Source organism: Desmodus rotundus, chromosome 12 (assembly GCF_022682495.2).
Source record: "Desmodus rotundus isolate HL8 chromosome 12, HLdesRot8A.1, whole genome shotgun sequence".
Classification (NCBI taxonomy): domain Eukaryota; kingdom Metazoa; phylum Chordata; class Mammalia; order Chiroptera; family Phyllostomidae; genus Desmodus; species Desmodus rotundus.
In genome coordinates this window covers 83,990,874-84,017,200 of record NC_071398.1, presented here as the reverse complement: position 1 = coordinate 84,017,200, position 26,327 = coordinate 83,990,874, and the positions used below count along the sequence as shown (strand labels likewise).

At 48.4% G+C, this 26,327-nt stretch overlaps 1 protein-coding gene across 4 annotated transcripts in view; it reads right to left on the bottom strand.

Moving 5' to 3' along the window:
- The window catches only part of HHAT (hedgehog acyltransferase), a 228,868-nt gene that overhangs the window by 164,117 nt on the left and 38,424 nt on the right, over positions 1 to 26,327 (bottom strand). For all 4 annotated transcript variants that reach the window (XM_024551292.4, XM_045188340.3, XM_045188342.3 and 1 more), the window contains 3 exons: positions 23,370 to 23,564; positions 22,195 to 22,410; positions 14,290 to 14,461 (listed from right to left, as the gene is read on the bottom strand). In XM_024551292.4, coding sequence (XP_024407060.1) covers positions 14,290 to 14,461; positions 22,195 to 22,410; positions 23,370 to 23,564 — 583 coding nt within the window. The remainder of the gene's footprint in view (positions 1 to 14,289; positions 14,462 to 22,194; positions 22,411 to 23,369; positions 23,565 to 26,327) is intronic.

Sequence of the window (26,327 nt, the reverse complement as noted above, 5' to 3'; positions counted from 1 at the left end):
GCTACCAAAGCCCCCTCAAAGGATAAATCCTCAGGTAATTCTCAGATCTGCTCACATTTTGGGGGGGGGGGGGAAATGTCAAAGTATGTTTAATCTGTATTTATAGAATTTTATCTATGTATTTATTTAATCTTGTAGAATCAGTACAATATATTCCCTCAGCTATTTTAATAGTGTTTGAGGTACGTGAAAACCATTTAAAATGTGACCGTTTTAAAAGATGTAAAACGATTCCTTTCAATCTTTCAGAATATGCAGGTCGCACTCTGCGCCCCTCCCCTCTCACAGGAGGAGAACGGTTTGCAAAGCAGGGTGTGTCTAAGGCCCAGCGACCAGGCTGGGTCTTTACTGGCCACCCGTTCACTGTGAATCCCAAATTCTCATCACTGATACCAATGTTTCTCTACGTTCCGGAACTGCAGATAAGACCGCCCCTGGACCTCCCCACTCCCCCTCCGGGTCTCTGGCCCCCTGACTCCGGAAGGTCTGAAGAACGAATGAGTGAGTCGTGATTGCCTCTGGAGGCTTCACGAAACTTTGTTGGATTGATTGGAATTAAATGACCACTACTTTCTCATTGATCACAATTTGACCTGAGGACAGTTCGCACTCAAACAGCACTTCACAACCACTGAGCCCATCTAAACTCCTCCCCCACCCATCTGCCCGGCATTACAGGGGTGATGACTGTTCAGGACTAGAACGCTCAACTTCTCCCTCCTAGTCAAAAGAAATTCATTCTCGCCGTGGGGGCTGGAGGAGACATCCCTGGCCCGGAAGTGAACTGTTTGAAGCAGGAGTTAGCTAGATACAGGAAACCTCAGCAGTGATGTGTACCCAGCCCAAGGACTGAAGAGGCCCAGTTGGGGGCGAGCAGGAGGACCGGAGTGTGTGTGTGTGTGTGTGTGTGTGTTTTGGGTGGTGGGGGCAGGAGGGGCAGTGCAGTCTCTAAGAAAACAGGGGATGGTGTTTGTTCCTGAGAGAAGAGCAGCAAAAAGAGGGGGGCAGAGACCAGGGCAGAGCAGCAGGGCCAGAGAGCAGAGCCTGAGTTCCAGACGTGGCGGAAGAACCAGGGAGCTCCAACTGTGGATTTTAAGTTATCCGCGGGGCTCTCTCCCCAACACGAGTCCTCGAACACACAGTGCTTTGCCTGAGCAGATTTTTGTTTGGGGGGGGGGGCGGGGTGCGTACAAATCAAGTAAGAGAACCAAGTACCACGTGATATCCAGGGCAACGCAAGATGATCCTGAAACAGAACTAATTCCACAAAAGCAAGAGATGCGAGACAGAGGAGGCCAGGAGCAGGAAGTCCAAGGAGAGAGCTGGGCTCTGCTCACTCCGCAACAAGAGGCCAAGTCCTCCTTACCTGGAAACGAAGGGGCTGCTACATAACTCTCTGCTAAAAGCCAGTGACAATTCTCATCTACAGCCGATACATAAAAGCACGTTCTGTTTGAAACTGAAAACTAGAGTAAATTAAGAATTTTTTAATACTTCGCAGAATTTCATGAAAAGAACTTACAGTGATAAAACTCAGGGGTATCATGAAAACTGGAATAAGAATGGCCACTTTGGTAGACCACCTCTGTCTGGTCAAGAACACCACCACCACACCACCCCAACACTTTGTAAATTGACCAGGAAAGCCTGAATATTAGGCTGATAAAATTGTGTCCAATTTGAAGTTCTCAAATGACTACCTAGCTTTTACTGCCACCTGCTGGACATTTCTGGTATGTCTACCAGATACCACTGAACTACTGATACTAATAGCCGCGCATACAGTAAATCAATTAATACATTCAAGAATCTCTGGCCAATGCAAAAATTCTCAACAAAATATTAGCAAACGGGACTCAACAACACATTAAAAGGATTATACACCATGGCTAAGCGGAATGCATTCCAGGGATACGAGGATGGTTCAACATCTGTAATTAATCAAAGCAATATGTCACATTAACAAAATAAAGGATAAAAACAATATGATTATCTCAATAGATGCAGAAGGAGAGTTTGACAAAATTCAACACTTTTGATAAAAACTCTCAGCAAAGTGGGTATAAAAGGAACATACATCAACATGATAAAGGCCATATATGAGGAACCCACAGCTGGTATCATAATCAATAGTGAAAAGCTGAAAGCCTTTCCTCTAAGATCAGGAACAAGACAAGGATGCCCACTATCAGCACTTCTATTCCACACAGTATTGGAAGTCCTAGCCACAGCAATGAGATAAGACAAAGAAAAACACTCCAAATTGGTAAGAAGGCCCTGGCTGGTGTGGCTCAGTGGATTGAGTGCCGGCCTCTGAACTGAAAAGTCGATGGTTCAGTTCCCCATCAGGGCACATGCTTGGGCTGCGGGCCAGATGCCCAGTTGGTGGCACGCAAGAGGCAGCCATGTATCTCTCATCCACTGATGTTCCTCTCCCTCTCTTCCTCCCTTCCTTCCCCTCTCTCTAAAAAGGTAAATAAATAAAATCTTTTAAAAAATAAACAAATGAATTGGTAAGGAAGAAGTAAAACTCTCATTATTGGCGGATGGCATAATACCATATATAGAAAACACCGAAGACTCCACACAAAAAAAACTATTAGAACTAATAAATAACGTCAGTAAAGTTGCAAGATACAGGATCAATATGTTGAAATGTTGCATTTCTATTAACCAATAATGAACAATCAGAAGAAGAAAGAAAATAATCCCATTTACAAATGTATCAAAACGTATAGACTACCTAGGAATAAATTTAACCAAAGAAGTAAGAGACCTGTACTCTTAAGACTACAAGACATTCAAGAAATAATTGAACAACATTTAAATAAATGGAAGGATATACTTTGCTCATGGATTGGAAGGATTAATGTTGTTAAAATATGCTTATTACCTAGAGTGAAATACAGATTCAATGCAATCCCTATTAACATACCAATGACGTTCTTCTCAATTAGAACAATTAATCCTAAAATTTATACAGAACCACAGAAGACACCAAACAGACAAAGAAGTCTTGAGAAAAAACAAAGTGGGAGGTATCACACTCCCTGGTACCAAACTATACTACAAAGCTACAATAATCAAAACAGTATGGTGCCAGCATAAAAATAGACACGATGGAATAAAATAGAGAGCCCAGAAATAAATTATATGGTCAATTAATTTACAACAAAGGCAGCAAGTATACACACTGGGGTAAAGACAGTCTCTTCCATAAGGAGTGTTGGCAAAACTGGACAAATATATGCAAAAAATGAACGATCACTTTTTTATGATATACCAAAAAACTCAAAATGGATGAAGGACCAAAAGCTATAAAACTCCTATGAAACACAGGCAGACTCCGGAAAGATGGTCTTGAATCTGGAAAGACTCAAGATGGCGGTGTAGGTAGACACAGCTTGCCTCCTCACACAGCCACATTAAAATTATAACTAAACTATAGAAAACCATCATTCAGATCCATCAGAAATCAAGCTGAATGGAAGTCCTCCAACTACAGAATTAAAGAATAAACTACATTGAGGCTGGTAGGAGGGGCAGAGATGCAGAAGGGGCTGGTCCCACAACCATAAGTTGAAGATAAAAATTAGGAGGAATATTTCAGACTCAAAGGGTCCCAGCCCCACACCAGACCCCCAGCCCAGGGCTCCAGTGCCAGGAAGATTGAGGCTGTGGAAGACAGAAACTGCTGGACTCCCTGGAAGTTCCTCTTAAAGGCCCCATACACAGACTTAGTCAGACTCACTCCCTCTGAGCTCCATTGCGGGGGCAGCAGACTGAAAGGCACCAGAGACATATGAGGAGGAGTTGAATTGTCCAGCATCAGGGCGAGAGCTGCGGGGCACCTTTCACAGAGGCAGAAGTGCTGGCAGAGGCCACCGCACCTTTTCTGAGCCTTCCCCCCACAGAGCCACAGAGCCAGCAGCCACTGACATACCTGAGACTCCACCAGCCTGGTTTACACTGTTTGCCCCACCCTGGTGATTCCCTGAAGCCCTGCCCCACCCAACTTTCAGGCCCATGCAAGCTGTTTCCAGTGGCCTTTCCATATGAATTGCTTGTCTTGGCTCATGCTTTAGATTTTTCTAAATTCTCCCAAACAAGCAGCATCTGGCTTCAGTGAGCCCCATACCTCTCACTAAGTTGCCTCAGGCCCAGCACTAGCAGCAGCCGGCCGTGGTTCATAGCTGGGCCTTGCCTGGGCACCTCCCAGCCCAGCACCAGTAGCAGCCATCTGCAGATCACTTTGTAGCTCATGCTGTGTGACCCTGAACAGAACACAGGTGGTGGCTGCCCTTGGATGTGCCAACAGCAATCAAGGCTCAACTACAATAGGAGGGTGTACACAGCACATACAGTGGACACACCTCGAGTACCCAACTTGGATAATAGGGGAGGCTATGCCACTGGACCCTACAGCACACTTACTATATTAGGCCACACTACCAAGCCTGGGAGACATAGAAGCTCTACCAAATACTAATATATAGAAACAAACGCAGGGAGGCTGCCAAAATGAGGAGACAAAGAAACATGGCCCAAATGAATGAGCAGAACAAAACTCCAGAAAAAGAACTAAACAAATTGGAGACAGGCAAGCTACTAGATGCAGAGTTCAAAACACTGATTATAAAGATGCTCAAGGAACTTAGTGAGGGTCTCAACAACATAAAAAAGATCCAGTCAGAAATGAAGTATACACGAATTAAAATAAAGAACAATTTACAAGGAATCAACAGTAGAGTGGATAAAACTGAGAATCAAATCAGCAATTTGAAATATAAGGAAGCAAAAAACAACCAATCAAAACATCAAGAAGAAAATAGAGTCCAAAAAAGTGAGGACAGCATAAGGAGCCTCTGAGACAACTTCAAGCATACTAACATTTGCATCACGGGGTTGCCAGAAGGAGATGAGAGAGAGCAATTGGAAATTTACTTGAAAAAATGACAGAAAACTTCCCTAACTTGGTGAAGGAAATAGACATACAATTCCAGGAAGCACAGAGAGTCCCAAACAAGATGATCCCAAAGAGGCCCACACCAAGACACATCATAATTAAAATGCCAAAGGTTAAAGATAAAGAGGGAATCTTAAAAGCAGCAAGAGAAAAGAAGTTAGTTACCTATAAGGGAGTTCCCATAAGACTGTCAGCTTATTTCTCAAAAGAAACTTTGTAGGCTAAAAGGGATTGGTAAGAAATATTCAAAGTGATGAAGCAAGGACCTACAACCAAGATTACTCTACCTAGCAAAGCTATCATTTAGAATCAAAGGATGAATAAAGAGCTTCCCAAACAAGAAAAAGCTAAAGGAATTCATCACCATCCAACCAGCACTATATGAAATGTTAAAGGGTCTTCTTTAAGAAGTAGGTCAAAAATATAAACAATAAAATGGCAACAAATCCATATCTATCACCAATGGAATCTGAAGAACAAGATAAACAAGCAGAACAGAAACAGAATCATAGACACAGAGAATGTTTCGATGGCTGCCAGATGGGAGGGAGGCGGGGGATGGACAAAACGGCTGAAGGGATGGAGACATGCAAATTGGGAGTCACAGAATGGTCATGGGACGCAAAGACAGCAGGAAATGGAGCAGCCAAAGCACTTACGGGCATGACCCGTGGACATGGACAACAGGTGAGGATGGCCTGAGGGAGTGGAGGGAAGCTGGGTGGAGAGGGCAAGGAGGGGAAAATTGGGACAATGGTAATAGCATAGTCAATAAAATATAATTTCCAAAAAAACACAGGCAGTAAACTCTTGATATTGCTCTTAGCAATATCTTTTTGGCTATATCTCTTTGAGCAAGGGAAACAAACAAAAAAATAAATAAACAAAATGGAACCATGTCAAACTAAAAAGGTTTTGCACAGTGAAGGAAGCCACCAACAAAATGAAAAGGCAACCTACTGCATGGGAGAGGATATTCGCCGATGATACACATGACATGGGATTAATATCCAAAATATATAAAAAGCTCATACAATGTAACACCAAAAAAATCCAATTAAAAACCGGGCAGAGGACCTGAATAGACATTTCGCCAAAGAGGACATACAGACGGCCAACAGAAATATGAAAAGATGCTCAGCATCACGGATCATCACAGAAGTACACACGAAAACCACAATGAGATACCACCTCATCCCTGTCGGAATGGCCATCACCAGTAAATCTTAAGTGAGTTCTGGAGAAAATGTGGAGAAAAGAAAACCCTCGTGCACTGTTGCTGAGAATGCAGATTGGTGCAGCCACTGTGGGAAACAGCATGGAGATACCGCAAAAATTAAAAATAAAGTACCCATATGATCCAGCAGTTCCATTTCTGGGTATATATCCACAGAAAACAAAAACACTAATTCAAAAAGGTGTCTTTATGGCAGCATTATTTACCACAGCCAAGATATGAGAGCAACCTGAGTGTCCATCAGTAAATGGATGGATAATAAATGGGGTGTGTACAAACATATACATGTATATATGTGTATACACACACACACACACACACAAGGGAATATTATTCGGCAACAGAGAGGAATGAAATCTGGCCATTTGTGACAAGATGGATGGACCTAGAGGGGATCGTGGTAAGTAAAATAAGTCAGACAAATGTTATACGACATCACTCGTATGTGAAATCTAAATACATAGATAGACAGATAAATAGACAGATAAAGAAAACAGGAATAGACCCATGTTATACAGAGAACACGCTGACGTTTGCCAAAGCGAGTGGAGTGGGGTATGGGAACTTTTGAAAAGACTCTTCAGCCAGACAGAGCATCACATCAAACCACAACCACATTGCAAATGGGAAGCTGTGATGCCGCTTGGGGACTCCTGGCCAAGGCAGCGGCCCAGCGACAAAGTCACCCCAGCCAGGCTGAGCCCCCGCAGGCTCACCTGTCAGCACCCCGATGGGAGATCTGTCCTGGGGCGGACGCCTGTCAGCCAAGCTCACCGAGGTCAAGCTCTAATGCCAATTTGCTGACCCAGAGTGAGAAGAAACACCTCCAAGGTCACTCGGGCCTCATACTTTCATATAAGGACCCTTTCCTCTCTGGGTCAGGCACATAGAAAACCAGCTTACTCAGAGAGTTGCTGAGTGAGGAAGAACTCAGGGCATTGGCCAAGGGACACTAACCGAGTGGCGTTCAGCTCTGAGCGAGGGAGGCGTCGCCCCACGGCAGGGGTGTTCCGCCCCTGGACGTGACAAAACGAACCCCCAGAGCAGTGCTCCTCCCCATCGCTGCTCTGGGGGGAACCACCAGGGCTTGCCTTCTGGGTGCTTCCCAGTCTCGTTCTGACCAAACCACCACCCGTTCTGGCCGGCAGAATCTTTCAAAGAGAAGGATCTCACCATGGGCAGCTTTCACTGGAGGCTTTCACCAATTACAGTGCTGACCAAGACCCTCCCCCGTGGCCCACTCTGCATTGTCATAATTGTCTGCTCTCGGCAAGGGGCTGTATTTCCATTTGCTGCATGATTAGACGTTTCCAAAGAGCTTGTGCAACCATATGGCAGCTTCTTCTCAAGCACCCTTTGGGGTTCTTTGGGCAAATCCTGTGATTCTTATTTTACTGGGGCACTGAGATCCAGATACAGTGAGTGTTTTTTCTGAGGTCACAGAATCAGGGAATATAGAGTTAAGACTAAAACTCAGATCTTCAGACCCCAGGTGAGTCCACTGAGGACACCTGCCCTTAACAGTCAACATAAAGGACCTTCGCCTGACCGACCACGTCATCCACACATAACAAATACTCATAGAGTGTCAATTATTAGCTGGGTACTGTTCTAGGCACTGGGACGCCATGACGGCCAATTTAAATAAGGTGCCTACTTCCATGGAACATATATGCAATCGTGAGAGACAGACAAGGCAAATTTGATGGTGATGAGCCCCAGGTGCAGGTGACACAAAGTGCTGGCTGGCTATTTCTGTTTGAGTGACCAGGGAAACTTCTCTTAGGAAGCGACATTTAAGCTGAGATGACAATGACCAACAGTCATACAATGATGAGGAGAAAGAGCACTCCTACTGGAAGGGGCAGAGGTCAGAGGGCAAAGGGAAGGTGGCGTGAGACAAGTCCGGGAGGTGGGTGGGAGCCAAACCCCACGGCGTTTTGTTACGGAGCATCGGGTGGGTTTTACTCAGAGCACAGTGGGAAGCCATCACACTTCCACAGAAATGTGCTGCTTTTCAAAGAAGTCACAACATTCTAGAAAAGGTTTTATACCCCAGAATCCCCGAGTCTCCGCCAGTCAGTCCATTATTGCTAGTGCACCATCCTTTGAGTCCTTTATGAATGTACAACATTTCCATATCTGGTAGGAGGTACCTGGAAAACTCGGAACACAATTTATCTTGTGGGAAGGAGAAAGGTTTGTCCCATCTGAAAACCCAAGTTCCTAAGCAATAGGTTTATAGCCTCAACATTCACAAGTCAATCAAGCTCCCGGAAGCCTGGCAAGGCTCCCGGGGCCGTCTCTGGGAAGAGCTCAGTCCAGGACCGCTGGGAGCAAGGGCCAGACCCCGCTCCACACCCACCCTGGCAGCAGCACCTCCCCCAGGCCCCTCCTGCTCCCCCACAGTTCACTGCCACGATGGCAGCCCGACAGCGGCTTTCTCGGAACTCAGAGCTGAAACCCACAACTGCCACACAGCAATGGGACGCTCGAAGCCACCACCAGGCAGGGAGCAGGGACGGAGAACCAGGAAGAGAGAGTGATGGGGACGGGGGTGGGAGATGTGTGCCTTCTAAACAGAAACTCACTGCAGGAAAACGCTCCTCCACAGCCTCTCTCCAGCTCTGCTGATGCTAGGGATGGAAAATGGCCCAGTTTGGCAAAGAGTAGCCAAAGCCTTTGACCTAGGAAAGCGCCCTCAGGAAATCATCACCGAGGATGAGTTCAAAAAGGCTTTTATGCACCTATGTGCACTGAAGCATTATTTACAACAGGGAGAAATTTTAAACAGTGATTAGCAACAGAGAATCAGTTCACTAAAGAGCAGTGAAGCCATACGAAGGAACGCCATAGAACTGGTACAGTCATATGCTAAAAAACAGAGTCTAAAAGAATATTTCATCATGGAAGGAAAAATCCAGAATATATGAAGCTTAAAAAGCAGGCAGTAAGGGCAAAGGGCGATAAACGAATCCTGGTAAGTAACACGGACAAGAAACAAAAGGTAAATGGGAAGGGGGTGGCACCTGGGGAGACTTCCACAGTTTTATCTTCCCCTCTCGTCCCTGCTAGCGTGTCCTCACTGGTGAGCACGTGACCGTCATCAAAACCTCGTTTGGGTAACAGTGGGGCACCAGGGGGGTGCAGAGAAAAATGATCACAAAAGTGAGCAAGGCCCTCCGTGGCAACGACGTTTGGACCTGCACCTCTGTCAAAACAACCACTGAGTCTCCTGCCCGCCTGGGGGTAGCGGGCTCCAGACGTCCTGTTTAACCCCGGAGTCCGTACTTGCAGTTCCTGGACTCTCGGCATTCAACAACCAGCTGCTGTTCCGAAACTCAGCGCTGCACTTGCGAGACTTGACCGGCGTCCTTCTCCTAGGCCTCGTCCCTGCTGTCCCTGTGCATCACACACACTCGCTGCTCCCGGAGGCAGAGACGCCAATGGCTCTCATCTTCACACACGGCACACGGGAAGCCCACACCAGTCCCTCACTGGCAGCAGTCACTGGACGGCGCCCCTGCACGCAGTGATGCCCAGAACCGAATGAGAAGGGGCGAAGGCAGAGGGAAGAACCAGGGCCTGGAAATCAACACACTGGTTCACTCCTAAGCCAGGCCACCAACCGACTGTGACCTCAGAAAGGCCACTGACCTTCTCTGAGCCTGCATTTCCTAATCTGTAAAATGAGAGCTTTGGATGGTCTGTGAGGTCTAATTTGGCTCTAAAATTCCTGAGTACATAATCTCCCCAACGTCTCACCTCCAAAGAAATACCTGGACCACGGGGAGAAGTCAGCCCAAAGTACCTGGAAACCAGAGGATCTTCCTAAACAGTTTCCATTTTACAATACCTCTCACTGTGCAAGTCTGGACCCGCAAAACAATTCAGGTGCCTCCTCCACGGGCCTGTCGGGGACGTCATTCTTTATAAAAGCTCTCTCAAAGCACTCTCATTTCTGAGTTCTCATGCAGGGGGTCCAATCATCCCAGTTTGTCCAGGATGGACAGGTTCCCCCAGATGAGACTTGCTTTGCCAAACCCAAGACAGTCCTTGCCAAACCAGGTCAGCTGGCTTCTCCATCTTTCAGTATATCTCTGTTTGCTGCTCCCAAAGCCCCCTCCGCACTCCACATCACAACAAAATACAGCACACCTTTCTGACCTGCGCAGGCTTTGCTGCTCGAATCCACACCACCACGGGTCACCCACGGTGGCACCTGGGGGTGCCTCCAGGACACTGCTGTCCTCGGTAAGAGTGCCTTCATTTACCACGTCCCATTGGGTGCTTTCAGACTGGCAGTGGTTTTTGTAATCCGTAAAAGGAAACACACACACACACACAGAAATTTTTGTAAGCAACAAAAACCATATAAAACAATTTATCTTACATGCTTCTGAAGGCCAAGTACATTTTCTTAGTGAAGTGGTAAGTACCCAGACATATCCAAAAATGAGGTCTCAGTCCACACAAACCAAATAGGGCAGTGGACAAGAAACGTCAACACACCTGCACTAGTCGCTTTCCCGTGTGGACATGGGCCCGAGTTCAGGTGCTAACCACACGGGACTCTGGGCTGGGGAGAATGACTGAGACTCTGCAGACACGGCCCAGGAGATGGGGCCGTTAGAGAGGCAAGTCTACCTCCAGAGACCAGAAGTGGCCATAGGCACGGATTTTACAGGCCTGTTGATACGAGTGGTTCTCTCTGCCTGTCCGCCAGGCTGCGAGTAACGTTTTACAGAACCAGGTCCTCTAATCCTCGCGTTTTGCCCTGGCTTCAGGGACACCTGCATTGGACAAACACAGGCACACAAGCCTGCTGCTGAGGGAAAATCTCACGCGCTGTCTGGGGTGTCTATCCACAGAAAAGACCCCTGGCCGCAGCTTGGCAATGAGCATGCACTTAATGCAAACGCCGGAAAGAGAAGAGAGGGACGGGAGCTAATATTTAAAGCAACAATGACTGAAAATTTCCCCAAATTGAAGTCAGACACAAACCAGAGATCCCAGAAGCTCAGAGAACACCAACTAGAATAACTGCCCCCAAAATTATCCTTAGCATATCATACTCAAACAGCAGAAAAATCAAAGATAAGGAAAAAATACTGAAAGAAGTCAGAGGGGAGAAAAACACCTAACCTTTGCAGGAACAAAGATAAAAATGACACCAACATTTTCCTCGGAAACCATGCAGACAACAAGAGAGTAGAGTGAAATATTTATAGTGTTTACAGAAAAAAAAATACCAACCTAGAATTCTGCATCCAGTGAAACTATCCTTCAAAAGTGAATAAGAAATACTTCCTCAGACAGACAAAACTGGTGGAATTTGTTTCCAGTACACTTGCCTTGCAATAAATTATTTTTAAAAGGTCTTTAGAGAGAAGAAAAATAATATAGGTCTGAAAGTTGAATCAACAAAAATAGTCAACAGCGAAGAAGGAATAAGTAAAGGTAAAATTAAAATGTTTCTTATTCTTAATTGTCCTAATCAATACCAGTCTGCTCAAAATAAAAGCAACAACGTACTGATGACTATGTACGTGAAATGAATGACAGTAATCACACGAGTGACAGGAGAGGAGTTAGGACTATTCTGTCACAAGGAGGAACTGGGACTAGGTTACTAACAGGTACTCGTACCGCCGTGATGCGGCAGAGCGCCATCTGAAAGCAGACTGGGGTGAGCAGTGCATGGCAAGCTCGAGAGCAACCTAAAAAACGAGCACGTGGTAAGATGCTCCACGTCGTATGTCGGCAGGGAACTGCAAATTAAACAATGAGATACTACTGCACACCTATCAGAATGGCCTAAATCCAAAATATTGACACCACCACATGTTGACAAGGACGTAAAGCAACAGGAACTCATTCATTGCTGATGGAAATGCAAAATGGCAGAGCCACTTCAGAAAAACAGATGGCAGTCTCTCACAAAAATAAGTATACTCTCACCTACAAGGCAGAAATCGCACCCCTGGGTATCTACTCAAAGGACGTGAAAACTCCTGCAGGATTCCCGTCCACACGAACACCTGCACGCAAATGCCTGGGCATCATTACTCACACTGGCAAAACCCAGAATAATTAAGAGGCCCTTCAGTGGGTGAATGAAGAAATAAACTGGGTGCACCCAGACCACGGAATACTATTCAGCCCCCAAAAGAAATGAGCTATAGAGCCATTAAAAGACATAGATAGCCCTGGCAGGTGTGGCTCAGTTGGTTGGAGCTTGGTCCCATAACGGAAAGGTTGTGGGTTCAATTCCCCTTCTGGGCCCATAGGGAGGCAACCAAACGATGCTTTTCTCTCACACTGATGTTTCTCTCTCTCCCTCCCCCTCTCTCTGAAAGCAATGAAAAAATGTCCTTGGGTGAGGATTTAAAAAAAAGACATGGATAAACTTCAAATGCATATCACCAAATGAAAGAAGTCAGTCTGAAAAAGCTACATACTGTGTGACTCCAACTCTATGATGTTCTAGAAAAGGTAAAACTACGGAGACGGTAAAAAAGGTCAGCGATGAGCAAGGGCTGGGGGAGACAGGGATGAAGAGACAGAGGTGAGGCTTGTCTGAGGCTGTGAAACTGTTCCGTGCGTTTTAACGGCAGACACAGGTGGCCACACGCCTGTCGAACAGACCGCACAACGTGACAGGTGAGCCCTAACGCGCACCGTGGACGTCGGGTGGCAACGACGGTCAGTGCAGGTCCATCGGTTGTAGCAAATGCACCGTCCGGTGGGGGACGGGGATGGTGGGACAAGCTGTGTGTGTGTGTGTGCGTGTGTGTGTGTGTGCGCGCGCGGTGGGGGGATATATGGGAAATCTCTGTACCTTCCTCTGAATATTGTTGTAAACATAACACTGCTCTAAAAATAAGGTCTATTTTTAAAAAACGGTTTTATAAAAGGGCATCACGACCGTATCTCTGAGGACAGGGTGAGAGAAGGCGATGGCATTTCGGATACAAACAGGGGGCTTCTAGGGTTCTGGTTCATTCTTAGTCTGAAGGGTAGACACACAGAAGAATCTCTGATGGCTTCCCCAGGTCACGGGACGGAGCGCCCCTCGTGCTGGCCTTAGAAGGAATACTTGTGTGAGACAACAGCTTCTCCTCATTGCTTAAGCCTCATTTTGGGTTGTGTTTTCCGTTACTCAGAGTTAAAAGCACCTCAACCAATACAGCCTCTTAACTTGAATGCTGTACAACTAGGGGTCGATTTAATACAAGCCACCATACGATCTATTCTGTTTTGTCCAATCACATCACTAAAACCTTAGAATATTAATTATTCCAACTATAAAAAAGATTTGTTTAGAAAGAAGAGACTGTCATCAAAACAGCTCAGTGTTTGTCCATTGTGAAAAGGCAACTTCCTTAGAAGCACTCTGACTGAGCTTGTGTGACACCCGGGACAATCAGGGTTTGGCTGGGTTTCTTTAATCTGTAAGTCACCAAACAGTCCAGGAGTCACAGGTGAGGAGCTCAGCGTGGACTCTTGCCCTCGGCAGGGGTCAGCTTAATCTGGCCAGAAGATCACACATTTCCCATTGGAGCGCAAGCTCAGGTCAGAGCACAGGCTGAATTAGTTACCACGGGGAGTTCTTGAAAGGAGAGCAAACAAGGAAATGAGGCGATTTAGTTCGGCCTGGGGCATGGCCACTGCCTGTCCGGCCAGAGGGAGAAAGGCCTGTACTGGAGACGGCGCCCTGCTGAGGAAACCACTTCCACCCCACCTGCTTGCGGGCATAAAGAAATGGGTAGGCGAGAGAAAGGGGCCGAGACAGGCACCCACACATGCGCACACCACTTACTGCGTCTAGGAGAGGCAGACCCAGCTAAGCGTGGTCAGGTTCCATTAGGGAAAGCGATTGACCATCCTTGACTCCCGACCCCAAAGCACGGCCCTCCCCTCCACCAGCCACCTCACACAGGTGCCATCCTGGCCACAAGATGAACAAGGTTAAAAAGGAAAAAGGGTTGCCCAAGGCAACTGCACCCCCGTGAGCCCCCAGGCCAGCTTCACTCTGAAGCTAATTCTTGATGTTGGATGTGCGGCCAGAGCCTTCCACAGTTACCTAAGGTCCAACAAGAGACGGTCCTCAGGAGCGGGGCGCTGCCGTAGATGGCGTGCATGTACATGAGGTGAACCATCAGCTCGGCCAGGCACCAGCAGCAGAAGAGGCGGCCCAGCCCCCGGGCGAGGACGGAAATGCTGATCTTCAGTGAGCAGGGCTCTTGCTGCTGCATCTACGGTGGAAGCACAACAAGTCACCAGACTGCACCTCCGCCTTCGCAGTCTTCCAAATCGTCGCCGACACGATGGTTCCAACAAACCGCCCACAAACACGATCGCGGTACCTACTAAAAGAGGGTTGGTTTAGTTGGCCTTGGGAACATTCCATGTTCATGGATAAAAACGTCACACCTGAGCCTGAAAACTCCGTCCCCGAGTAAGAATGTGGTGCACTGACAAGCTAGCCTAGTGCCAAGAGCCAAGACGGGTTCTGTGGGCCTTCAGGCCAGAAACACCGCTGCAAACACCCAGGACTCTGGGGTCTCTTTGGGTTCAGTGGCCCCTGCCTGTCTTCATCCGTCACCCGCTCACATCTAAGGCTGGTGAAAGTAGGGCCAAGTCAAGAAGGGGCACAGGACGGGTAAGGGAGGGAGCATGGAGACGGAGCCTGAAAACAAGGGAAAAGTTAGGTGTGGCTATGTCACCTTCACTGAAGTTGTTTTTGAAACAAGGCTGAGTAAACACAAACAGGGACAGTATGTGGCACACGTCTCTGGCTTAGTGGGTGGCACAGCATCGCAGTTAAGAACATGGACCTTAGAGTCAAACAAAATCGAGATCAGATTCTAGCACAAGTCACACAGCTGCGTGACCCTGAGCAAGGCACCTACCCTCTCTGAGGCTTTGTTCCCTCACACTCGAAAGAAACGAAAAGTGTTGTGATGACTAAATGTAAGGAACAAAGTACTAAGCACAGCCCCCGGCATATAAAATCACTGGAATATTGGTAGGTAACGTCTGATAACGGTGTGCCTTGCATTGCACATTCTTCACCTTCACCTTCCTCCCTGTGGCATCCCAGAGACGACGACATTCCATCAGACCAGAGGCCACCTTGAACTGCAGGGCCGAGGCGAGTGCAGGAAGGATGGGGTTGAACCGGCAAACGTTAGCTGGCAGAGGCAACGGGCTCAATTCCACATTTGACAGTGAGGGTTCCAGACACCATATCAGCAAGGCCCATGCATGGGGAAGGTAACCCCTAGGTTCTTTTTAAGCTTCCACTCTCCCCTACCACCAACGCACAGGGGTCCCTGTGCAGCCAGGAGGGGCCGGCACTCCCCTCAGAGTCCACAGCAGATCTGCACACCAGGGGAGTTATTGTTATTCCACTTTGACACACATCCTACCAATTCCTCCAACTGCCCTCTTATAGCAAGAAGCCAGACCGAGAAATTCCATCTGGCTCATGGCTCATGGCATCACAATGATCTGCCCTTTTGCCACTTGCTCGGTTAGTTACACCAGGGGCAGCTCGATGATTTCATTTTGATGTAAATTGATCAAACTAACAGGAACTTCCTTTTCCTTTAGTGTTCCACCGCTACACCAACCTGCATTGTCAGGAAACAGCAACTGCTTTGAAAGTCCACCAGGTTGGTTTTGACAGCGGGGACACCTGCTGGGAAGGGTCAGCTAGGAAGGAGAGCCGGGCATGTCGGGGATTTGCAGACTGGTATGGGCCACAGCTAACTGCATCACAGCTGCCCGGCATGACCCCATGCAGACCCCTTTGCAGGCATAAACCAAGGGTGGTTTCCAGTGGAATCTTACCTCAAGCGTGCAGTGCTCTGCCGGACTCTGCCCAGTCACCATCAACAAGCCGGTGGATGGCTAAATCCTCGGTGCAGAGTCACCTACCTGCCCAACCATTTGTGTCTGTGTTACTTTAGTTGAGAGCGCAAAGGAATAACCCAAGAGCCCACCAGTAGGAGGTTGGCTAAAGGCAGGACTCCCACCCCAGGGAGCAGAGATTACGGAGCCACGAAAACTATTTTTGTTCAACGAGTCTAAATGGTGAAAGGCTGGACGGATGCACACCAAGTTGGCCACAGTGATGGTCTTCTCTGGAAGGTAAGATTTTTAGGTTGTTCTTAACAATTGATTCTCTTTGTGATCAAGGGAAAAAGTAATGCAATATGGTGAAGACTGTGGCCCTGTCCACTAGGAGGCGGTGTGGTCTATTTCTTCGCCCTTCTTCTAAAGCACGCCCAGTGTCAGGTCTCCGGAGGAAGCCCAGCGTCCTCTAGGAGCAGGTACCCCTTCCTCTCTCACACTAGCCCCATCTTTACTTCTCCTGACCTTCCCACCTCCCTCGTAGCTTCTCTTAGCTATGCGCTGAGCTCCTCCTTGTTAATTGCCAGCCCTTTCCAGCTCTCTAAAGCAAATTCATTTTGACCTAATGACCACCAGCAAATGAGGAGACAAGTATGAACACAGTGTCCGTGCTGGAGGTCGAAAGAGTTCCCATCAAGGCAGCGGCGAGGCTAAGACACAAAAAGGCCAAAACCATTCCAGACCAACAGTCAGGCCTTCCTTGGAGCTGGACTCTGGGAGGAAAGCAAGTTCCCCAGATAATGCTTTTGGCCTCCAAAGCAGTGTTGACAGAAGACAATCTTCGCACAACAGAATGTCCCATTTCTAAGTAAGCAACTCTGCACGTGGCCTGTGGGCCCCTGAGCAGAAGCTGCCCCCAAGCTCAGGTGCCCTGAAGACCAGACCCACACCTGGGGCTGCAGCCAGCACCGGGTGTGCAGCCCACCCCAGGGAGCAGAGAATTTGAGTGGGAGGGAAGCCCAGCTCCAGGCTATCACAGTTCCAGGTCAGTGGAGAGGCCCTCCCTTCCCTACCCAAACAGTATGCAGTCCAAAATGTCATAAACATCTATGATTAAGAAGAAACACACCCTGGCTGGTGTGGCTCAGTGGACTGAGCACCAGCCTGTGAACCAAAGGGTCACTGGTTTGATTTCCAGTCAAGACACATGCTTGGGTTGCAGGCCAGGTCCCCAGTAGGGGGCACACAAGAGGCAACCACACATTGATGTTACTCTTCCTGTCTTTCTCCCTCCCTTCCCCTCTCTCTAAAAATAAAGAAATAAAATCTTTTTGAAAATATGTTTTAAAAAAGAAGACACACAACATGCACTTGGGCTGGTTGGCCTCCCAGTAACGACTTGCCTGCCCTCCTCAGGGAGAAGCTTCCCCACGGGCTTCAGGAAGCCAAACCGTGTCACCGCTGGCCCAGAAGGGACCTTTCTCTGCAGCGCTCCCTTTTGATGCTGGCTGCCTCCTCACGCAGGGAACGAAGTGTCTACTCCCTAACTGCACAAGTGCACACAGCAGAAGGGGACCAATCCGATTTTTCCTTCTATTTGCTGTTAGCTAAGAAGTAGTTATTGGTCTTCATCTTCACAGGAGTCGAATCATGGTTACAGTCTATTTATGTCTTCAGTCTAGTGGGCCCTTATTCTGTCTCTTATTTAAGAAACTCAGCACTGGTCCCTTGTCCATCAGCAGGAAGAAAAGACACGCCACGCACAGCTCGCCCACGGAGCAGGACTGCTCCCTTGTCGGCGTGCAAAGCAGTCCATTCGAGGTATTTCCAACCTCGGGGAGTGCCAACCTTGAGACCACAGGAAACTGCCATCGGTGGGAATTTAAGGCACCACTAAAAAAATGCACATTGACTCATCTGCAAAGTGCATTTTAGAACAGATTATACTTTAAAACCTCATTTCATGCAAATTGTATAAAGAGGAATATCAAAGGCTTTTAGAGATGTTCTGATGATTAAAGATGACAGTTTTCAAAGTGGAAAGGTTCTTTTCCTTCAGGCGGTAATAATACAAGTGTTTGAAGGCACCAAACAAAAACCTTCCCGGAACCAGCTGTTCAACTCCACCTCCTCTGCCCCAACCCCTGCGCGTGGGTCCAGGGCGTCAGAGTCCATGCTGGGGGGGTTCAGTCCAGCCGGGGGTCACAGACCACACCCCTACTCCCAACCAGCCACTCCCTAATCAGCCCCTCGCCAGCCCTCCCCTGTCACCCAGACCAAGGCCGGTGGTGCACAGTGGTCCTGCCAGAGCAGCAGGTGGGGCCTGCAGTGGGGGTTGCTGCCCCAGGAGTGGGATCCGGTCTGGCCAGCTTGAGCCCCAGACACGCATGTCCACGAGCCTGGCCACACCTTCTCTCTGACTCCTGGGCGCTCACCAAGCTGGTGCGACAAGGCTCACATCTTTACGCCTTCCACCCCAGTGTGTGTTCTGTGAGCCTCTCTCTGTCTCTGTGTTACTCTCTGTAAAGAGGTATTAACAACAGTATCTCTCTCCTGGGGCTGTTGTGAGGAAGAGATGAGTTGGAACATGCAAAACCTGGCTCAGAGAAGTGCTCAGTTAGTATTATTTATTACAATTCGTACTATTCCAGACAGAGGCTAGAAGCCGAGCCCACCGCAAGCCCCGCGCAGTTTGTCCGGGATGCTGCCTGCCCATCCGGCTCTTGCCCGCCCTGGCCCCTCAGGGCGGGGTCCTCCCCTGGCCCCGCAGCAACTGCCTGGGTCTCTCTTCCAGGGAGATGGAGCCAGCACACTGGCCTCTTCTGAGGCCGGGATGGCCACTGACCAGAATCCCCTGCTGCTGCACCCACCGACCACACTGGACACCCAGGGTCTCAGCCCTGACATAAACTTGGCCCAGAATTGCCCCACGCTTGCTCGGCTAACAACAGCAACGTTAACAGTAACAGTTAACACTTCCTAGTGTCAGGTTGTGTTACCCCTACAAACTCATTCAATCCTTGCAACAGCCCTGTGAGGGATCAGAAACTGAGTCACAAATAAAGGAAGTCACCAGACACTCTCAAGCCAAAGCAGAGCGGGAGTCAACTGACAACAGGGTTGGGCTCCAGAGTCTCTGCTCTCAACCTAGTGCAAGTCCCCAGTCTGAGCGCTGGCTCTTCTCCTGGGGGCAGGAGCTCAGCCTCAGCAAGGACAAGCCCCCTGGTCCAACCCACCTCAGGCTCGCCACCCTCCCCCCACCAGCTCCCCACTGGACAACTCGACCTGTTCAGAGTAAAATTCGAGGGCCCAGGCTCCACACTAGCAAATAAACAGCATGCCCTGCCTTCCCCCTGGCCCCCCTCCTCATCCCTTGCTCAGTACCTAAATTCCACAGAACCATGGGAGAAAAATACACGGAGCCCATGTCTCTGCCACTGCAAATGCCATCAGAAACGGCCCCCAGGTGCAGGCTCTGAGGTCGTCCAACAGGCAAATTTTACCTGTTCACGACTGATGTGTGCAAACTCCTCATGCCTTACATTACAGAGGACACTTCTATACTCCCCTCACCTTGCATGTGTAAATTTACACGCTGAGAAAGACTGGAAGAAATATGCTTTCTCCCAGAGGTGTGCCTAACACCGTCATCTTAGCAATCCGAGTTTGCAGGTTCCCAGCTGGCCACAGCTTTTTGGTCCTGGGTAGGTTTCCACGTGAGGCTCTGCTGCCCCCTGGTGGCACAGCCTCATTCTCTGGCTCTCACTAGTTCAAGCGTTGACCTGGGAGTCTAAGAACCGCGAGTCTGGGTATTACAAGTCCTTCCATCTGAAGTCGCTTATTCACTCACTCAAGCACTTGTTCAGAGCAAACCTGGCTTACAAGCCCTTCCAGTTAGCTTTCTTCCTCCTTGTCCCACCTTCTTCTTCTTGGCCTCCCTTGGGAAAGAGTCCTACCACTAGATTCACTTCCTCATTCAACTGCTCCCCTTTCCCTCACACTTTTCCCATAGGAGGTGGAAGTGCCCCAGAGGCAGCTGTGACAACTGCAGGAACCCCCTGACTGTTCTTTCGTCTGCCCTGCAGCTTACTAAATATTTTGTCTTTTCTAGACCACCTTTTCCATGATCTTCCTAAACCATAGGGAAAGGTTTCAATGTGTGTTTCCGAGGTCCCTACTTTCAGAAACTGCTGCCAATGGGAAAGGGGCAGAAGAGAGGGAGATAAGGCACAGACACCGCCCAGGCCCTTCTCTCCCCCAGACTGGAACTCTAGAGAATGGTGCCCTTGGCTGAGGGTTTAGGTGGGCAATGAGCTCACAGCCTGGCCCCAGATACAGGACCCCACCGTGGGTCTCCAGGGTTCCTGCTAGACCCTCCAGGGCATAGTTTCAAAGAAGGAAATGAGAAAGAAGAATGATGATTTGCACAACAACAAAGTTCACATCCCTGGGGGCAAAGCTCCTCACTTGTTGAGGCAGGGAGGAAAATAACCTGCTTCCTCTTAATGGATTTAGTCCATTTTTCTCTGAGAATTACAGACTTCAGAGTGTTGTGTGGGGTGGGGAGGTGGGATGTGGATGTTTAGTCCAAAGTTACTGGCTGAAATGTTGGAAAGAATTCAAAACTCGCAATGGCGAGGAGATTATAAAAGAGACAATCTGGAGGGCCTGAACCCACCCTACACTGTGACCACCCAATCCCACCCCGTACCCCGAATCTTCCGAGGAGCTCAGGGCAGTGGTTCTCAACCTCCAGATGCATCAGCATCACCTGGGGGCGACACCGTCTGGGCCGTGCCCTGAGTGTCTGACTCAGCAGGGCTGGGATGGGCCTGAGCACCTGCACTCCCGCCAGTTCCCAGGAGACCCTGATGCCGCTGGTCTGGGGACCACACTCTGAGGACCAGGGTTAGAAGACCAGCTGCCATCACTAACCTCCTCTGTCTTCTACTCAGTAATAGTCAACACAATTTTCACACAGACGTAAAATTACTTCAGGACAAAAGAATGATTGAGCCCGTGTAACCCAAACCGAGGTATGCGAGACCAAATGTTAGCATGAGTCTGCCTAGAATACCAATTTCACTGAAACATCTGCGGAGGGAAAAAAGCAACTGGAAATTTTAAAACATGACATTACTATTATACTGCAGGAATGCACTTTTGAGTACAATGCAAAAGTTGGTGGAAGTTTTAAGACATAATTAAGGGATCTCTAAGAGACCTACGACTTTTCCAGGGGGCACATTTCATGCTGTCCTCCAGAAAGGTGCAACATTGGCTCGCACTTTAAACTACACTTCTGGGCCTGTGCTGCACATGTGCGTGGGTTTGCACACGTGTGTGTGGTGTGTGCCTGTCTGTGTGCACACATGTCCTGCAGGTGTGCACCGTCTGTGCATGCCTAGCACTCTCCTCACCTCCACCAGGACTGTTTTGTTTCGATGGTGGGTGGTAGCAAGGTCCCTGAGGAACGCTGCTTGGGGTATTTTCAATTACTAACACAGGGAGTGAATTAACTTCATAAACATGTTCCGTGAGGCTAGCTGTGGAGTGAGGAAAAAATATATAAGTAAGAGGAAAAGTGAGGTGGGAGTGGCGAAGACAGCTGGACAAGAGCTTCAGACAAAGCTGCTTGCTGGAGAAGGCAGGCAGGGTCCTGGGCTGAAACAGGCTCCCAGACCCCAAACACTACTGTCTTCCTACTCTCGCCAACTTCCCATCTAAGTTGCCCTGAACAAGTCCCAGGCTACAGAAGTTTGTAAAATAGAAGGGTGCATACTATTTGCCAACCAACAGCTTAGAAAGTTCCTCTTCCTACTTTTCAAGCAACATCTCCCTGGGACTGCCCGGCAGGGCTCCCCACGAGTTCCTCACTGCACCCACTTACTTATCCTGGTTGCCACAGTCCACCAAGAATCAGGGTTGGGAAAGACGACCTTAGTTTTGAAGGCTTTTTTATCACAGAAGGCTTTGTTCCTCCTGAAATATTTATTATGTTAAAAAAATCAAGACAATAATATGTGTTTCAAGTTTGTGGGCACCCCTGAATAAAAACACTCAGGGGGAACATGTCAAAAAGGACAGAGGCTTAATCTGCAAAACGCCAATCCAACCCCCAGGGACCCACCTGTCCGATGAACTCCGGGAAGCTGAGGATGGGCCCGTTGTGGAAGACGGGGTAATAGAAGACGTAGGCCAGCATCCAGGGCAAGGAGTAGAAGGTGCGCCCAGCAGGCAGCTGCTGCCAGCAGAACTCGAGGCTGAAGCTGGTGTAGTACAGGCAGCGAACGGTCAGCGTGAACTGCAGCAGGTAGTACTCATTTTCGGTCTTGTACCACCCTCTCTGCAAAGCCGCCAGGAGAGAACAGCCCGTGAGTGGCAAGGAGGGACATCATCCAATCTCCGAGGAAGGAGATTTCTTCCACGGGTAGAGCAGTAGCTGTACCGTAAAGGGAGTTGAGAACCGCTGAACAGCAGGAAAATCTCCTTGGTAATCAAAACAAGCGGTTAATGAGCAGTGGGCAGAAGAGTGCCTCTAACATCACCCATCAGCTTAGCATTAAGCCTGATGCACCATAATGAAGATTTTCCAGATACACATCTGTCAGATACCTCCAGTGGGTAGGAGGATGTTAGCCACAACCAGTGGACACTTTTACAGCTCCTCCAGCAACTCTGGAGACAAAGAGAGGCTCATAAATGTCACACAGGTTGTCCACTAGCCCATCTTTCGCACCATGTTCCTCCCATGACTGCCGGCCCGCAGCACACCAATTCTAAGTGCCGTCACTTGAGTCAATGAGTGAGCAAATGACTGAACACGGGAACAAAGTAAAGACACCACAGGAGATCCATAAAATTCCCAACCTTTTCTGTGCAAAGAAACACCTGCCTTTTCTGTCTCAGGGGCTGCAGTGGTACCAGATGAGGTAAGGAATGTGAGTTTCCTATAAATCGTACAGCATCCTACAGATGATGTTTTGTTAAATGCACAGGGAACTATTGCTTCCTTTTCCCTTTATTCCTGACCCTCTGCTCCAGTGACATGTGCCACCATCCATGCCTACCCAAACTGGGAGAAAAGGTAAAGGTTAGCCCTGTGCAACCTCGGAGGACTTCGCTAGAAAAGACCCAGCTGCAGCAGAATGCACCAGGGTTCACATGCATCAACCCCACGTGGCCACTAGGAGGAGCCCCACCACAGTTCTTCAACTGACTCTTGCCTGAAAACAAGGGTATCTACCGGATGGGGGCACTGCCAAAGGGGCCACCTCCTTCCCAAAGATAAAGGGAAACACTTACCTTCATCTCCTCCACATCTTGCATCCTCAGTGTGGAGAGCAGGAGGAGAGAACAGAGCCAGGACAGGAACAGCGACCGGAACTGAGCTACGCAGAAGGCGACGATGGTGTGGAGGAAAATCATGGCTGTTCCCGGGGTCCCCAGCACACACCAGCAGGCCCACATTCCATAGGCGGTGAGGATCCAGGGTCTGTGCTGCGCACCGGGACCCAGGGAGAGAGACACAGAGGGAGGGGAGGGAAGGAAGGAAAGAGAGAAAGTTGAGCTAGGGGTCATTGTTATTGAAGATCCCAATCGCAGGGAGAGGCTGATGCTTATCGGCCCCAGGCCACACGATCCTGCCGAAGTAAAGGTGGACAGTGCCGGTCAGTGAACATGGAGTCTCACGGAGAAACCTGGGCCATCCAAACCACAGAAGGCTTTGAAAGTCGAAACCACAGATTGAAAATTAAGTATCTAGTTACATCTTTATTTTTTAGCATATTATGGAGTCACATTTATGGAACAGAAAGAGTATATGTTACCGGCTTTCTGAGATAGTGAGGCCTTTGCACAGTCAACCTGATTAAAACATTTAGTCTTATTTTAGGAGAATCGGAGAATATCTTTCTTTTAATTATCAAGTTTTAATAGCGATTGACATTGAATAACTAAATAGATAAATTAGCATGTCTGCTTTTATGATATACTCTTGGCCATATCTGTCGCCCCTAAAACCACAATAATGTTTTAACATTGTTTGAGAGGCAACATATCACCGCGGTTTAATTACTCAAGCTTTGAAGTCCAGCTGCCTAAATAAATCCTGCAGCCCCTGATAACTAGCTGTGTGACCCTAGGCAACTTGCTCGATGTCTCTGTGCCTCAGTTTTTTTATATATGAAATTCAAATGATACCAGTATCTACTTCAGAGGGTTGCTGTGAGAGTTTAGTAAGTAAATGCATGTAAAATGCTTACAAGGGTGTCTGCATACATCGTAAATACAGCAGAAGTACTAGCTGTTATTTCTATAGGAAACTATGATGTGTCTTCTCAGTGTGCACTTAAAAGCGTGGTTTCTAGGAATGTCTTCTTGGAAAAACAAGGACTTCTGTAAGGGAAAGTCAGATGTGGGCTAAAGATTGCCAATCCCATGCTTAGATGCTCACTCTCCCAAATTACTGCCGAAGTGCGATTTCCCCGAAACCTACGCTCCAGCTCAAGAGAAAACATTTGAAATGAGCGACGACGTCAGGCACTTTCAAGTTCCAAGAAAATCAAAGAAATCTGCAGCTCATTTTTACTATTTTTCCATCCTACTACCCACAGAAAACAGCCACATAAATTTGCTTCAGACTTTCCCCCACTCACCCACCTCTGGGCAGAGTTCAAGTATACGGAACAAGGTCGCCAAAGACTATTTTAAGAAGTAGTTACAACAAATGAAAAAAAAAAAAGAAGGTTCTTTTTTACCATGACCTACAGCATTTACCACTTGGAATTCTTTCTCGTGCTACGTGCTTATACATATACACAGCTACATTTTTATTAAGTGCTACTTGATCCATTTGGAAAAAGCCTGTTTTCTGGGGTTCATTTGGGAATTCAACCACAGGCTTAAGCTGCTTCGACTTGGAAAAGCTGAACAGACCTTCAGGAAATACTTACTAGTGCTGTGCACACCCACCCGTGAGACTCTCTGATGAACTCAGCTGTGCCCACAAAAGCTACCTACCGTGGGGGCACACGAGCTCGTCCCTTGTGCTCGTCCCCCACTGCCTTCCTCCTGCCGAACTGCACAGACAGACGACACCTGACATCACTCGAAGACCTCACGGAAAATGCTCTCATGTTCACATCACGTCCTCTACCAACCCGCGTGTCCCCTGCTACTTCTCCCCGGGGGTCGGGGCAACTCCTTGTGAACAGGCGGTGGAAAGGAACAGGTGTGAACCACGCAGAAGAAACACCTGTACAATACTGCCTTCCATTCTTTGTCTATAAAAGTGCGATTCGAATCCTATCCTCAAAACTCCACGAAAATCCTAATATGGCAGGAGTAGCCTTCCATCCCTCATTTCAAAACTTATACAGTATGTCACCTTCGGGATTAGCTTTTCCCCTCAGCATAATTCCCTGGAGATTCATCCACGCTGCTGGGGGGTATCAAAGCTTTGCTCTGTGTACGCTGCATAGTGCTCCGTGACATGGACGTACCACCGCTTGTTTAACCATCCACCTGCCGAGGGACATCTGGGCCGTTTCCAGTTTGGGGCTGTTATAAACAAAACCGATAGGAACATCTGTGTTTGTGTGAAAAGGAGCGCTCACTTCTCCGGGATAAACGCCCAAGCATGAAGTCGCAGGGTGGCATGGTGGTTACATGTTTCGTGCCACCAGAAATTCCACACAACTTCCCAGTGGCCGCCTCACGTTCCCGCCAGCAACGGACGAGTGACCCAACGCATGGGCATCCTCACCAGCATTTGGTGTTGCCAGTAGGTTACGGCGGAGCCATTCTGGTAGGCGTGCAGGGGGCCCTCACTGGGGCTTTAATTTGCATTCACAGTGCTCTTTCAAAGGCCAGCAAAGTGTGAGCAACCTGAAGCTTGAGAATAAGGCAGGTCGGACTTCGCTGGTGCGAAATTCATCCGAACTGCCCCAACCCCCTAGACGCTCTCTGTTCCAGGCTCTTCAGTCTCTCACAGAAGATGAAAAGAAGGCAGGGAAAGAAGAGCAGCTTATTAAGAAATTTCTGTGGCAGTAGAGACAAAGCCAGACTAAGAATACCGTGGCCTTTCTGATGGCACACTGCCCCCGGCTGAATTAGGGAGACAGCCTTGCTCTCTGCTCCACTACTCCCTGCGTTTACACAGGGTTCACTTCTCAAACGGGGGAAGGTGTTACTGACTCTCCACTGGGTGGCCCCCCTTAGAAGGCTAATCCTGTCTTGTTCATGTTATAATAATGTACCCCC